At 44.2% G+C, this 2,242-nt stretch overlaps 1 protein-coding gene across 1 annotated transcript in view; it reads left to right on the top strand. All coding sequences in view use genetic code 11, as the record gives it.

The window, feature by feature from the left end:
- The window catches only part of EGR_03282 (Neuron navigator 3), a gene marked incomplete at both ends in the record, with an annotated part of 21,625 nt that extends 19,383 nt beyond the window's left edge, over positions 1-2,242 (top strand). The window contains 2 exons of the mRNA XM_024492531.1: positions 884-971; positions 1,927-2,242. Coding sequence (XP_024352932.1) covers positions 884-971; positions 1,927-2,242 — 404 coding nt within the window. The remainder of the gene's footprint in view (positions 1-883; positions 972-1,926) is intronic.

Genomic DNA, 2,242 nt, shown 5'->3' with positions numbered 1-2,242 from the left:
ATTCATATCCTCCCATTTGAAAATCTAACCAAAAGAGCTTGTGTCAATGATAAACACTTTGTAGTAAGTCTCTGCAGGTCCGATAACCCGAAGCTGATAGCTTCCAGCTATGAGGGTTAAGAATTTTTTGCATCCAACTGGCGATATTAGGAGTTGTAGGCACTTGGATCAAATTTTTCACGTCTGCCACCGCTTTATTGCCCTGGAACCTCGCTGAAGATGTAAAGAGGTGTAACAATGAAGGCGAATAGCTCAGGGTACCACAGGCACGACGAAGAATGGAGTCGTAGTGGCTGAAGAGGCTTGGGGTGTAGAAAGTGTCACCGAGACGTGTCAGTAATTACCAGTCGCTAATCTAGCGATTAATCCGGGGAGCAACTTCTTCCTGTTTCTAAACGGAGGCGATTGCAGGATCAAGCTGGTTAATTTAACACCAGGCACGAGAATTTGCAAAGAATTTTAATGTTTAATACTCACCAAGGACAAGGATTTGCATCTGTGAATTCAGGGATTCGTATAAATATTTTTACAAGTTGGCTAAGATGCAGTAGGATGCAAAGTGGCAAAAAGTCCGAGGAGTAAAATAGTCAGGAATAATTATTATCTTGTGGCCTGACCTGCCAGTGCATTGACGCTGATTGCAAGTTTTCTGGGGAACTGTCAAATAGTTGCAGGTCACTATGGCAACCAAGGTCAGGCTATTGTAAGGACAAGGTTATCAGTAGCATTTCTCCCAAAAAAGACCACAGTTTTTTCTTCAGTAGATCACTAGTTGTCACTTCTAGGAGAACAAAATTATTGTTAGCCATTTTTCTTTAAAATAAATAGTTCTCTAAAACACTGTGTTGAGATTTCAAAGGTGGCGTTTCCTTTTGACAACTAGGCCTTCGTAAAAAATTTGTTCGTGCCGCTTCCGTGTCTACTGACGTGAACAGAACTCGGGGTTACCCTGGCAACCACCTTAGCAACAGGTGAGTCTTAAAATTTGATTAGCCACTAGGAACGGCCTAATATAAATGCAAAATAACTAAATTTTTAGGGGGATTTTAAGCAGTTAAATGAGAAAAAGTTGTAAAACATCTAAAATCCCTATGATTTCCTTATTTTTTTTAAAAAAGAATAGCTAACATTAGAGATTTTGGCCCACTGATTGTAACCAACGGAAGAAGGGGAAGGAAATTAGATTTTACTTTGAATCAGGACCTCTAATTGTAAGCCTACGCACAAAAAAATTATACTAATGTGGCGATGTGTCACGCACTTGTAAGTGGCAGTAATTGTGGTGTCATCTCTCATAATCGCCGACACACCCGTCGTGCGTGGGCAAGTCCACTTATGACACCACAAAAGTGGTAGTGAACGAAATCCCTCGTGAACTAAGAACTTCGTGAACCCTCTTGACCTGTGGATCGTGCGAGCGTTTTGGAGTGGGCAAGTACGCTATTTACAGTGGTTTCGTTGATAGAACTCAGCCTCGGTAGTTGTTCCTGTCTGCCTGATCTGGGACTCCCGATCAAAGCACAAACTGTCGTTGGACTCGTGACTTCTGAACTGTGTAGACTACACCTTGGTGAAGCATGATGCCAGAACAACACAACTGCTCATGCATAAAAGTGCTTGCGGCCAGGATAAGTCAACTCATAGTGGATGCCAAACACCAGCGAGGTAGACACGGTAGGGTGGTTCTGAGGCACTGGCAAGCCCTGGAATACCAAAGCTGGGCTGTGGGTATTAGTTAACGAGTGAGACAAATGTGGTATTGCATGACCTGTATACGGAGTTTAGTCACTCTCGGTTTGACTTTAACCCCATCCATAGCCGGAAATGAATGACAGAAATTAGTAATTCGTTCTGCTAAATAGCGGTCCATCCATTGCATGGCTATCAGATCAATAGCCATTTGATCTACTCTGTTTCCTCCAGTAGTTGTGTTGGAGCTGACGGTTCTAGAATTGTACCAACTTCTCCAACTTCGAAATCCACTTCCGCATGTTGTGAAGCGCACTCGCGATGCCGTCTATTGGAGGCAGAAGTGGAGACATTGCGGAAAGAGTTGGGGGAACGCGAGCGACGTCTAACAGACGCTCAACTGCAGGCTCTAGCATCAGCGCATCAAGTCGATCAGCTTCGAGACCAGTTGAACCTCCTCTTCCAACAGTTGAGCCTCCTGCGTTCCGATAACGAGCGTCTCCATGCCTCAGCAGCTGCCGCTGCCAACACCCCACACTTCAGTGCAGAGTGA

This window comes from Echinococcus granulosus, assembly GCF_000524195.1.
Source record: "Echinococcus granulosus chromosome Unknown EG_S00017, whole genome shotgun sequence".
NCBI classification, from domain to species: domain Eukaryota; kingdom Metazoa; phylum Platyhelminthes; class Cestoda; order Cyclophyllidea; family Taeniidae; genus Echinococcus; species Echinococcus granulosus.
This window is presented reverse-complemented; position numbering and strand designations above follow the sequence as displayed.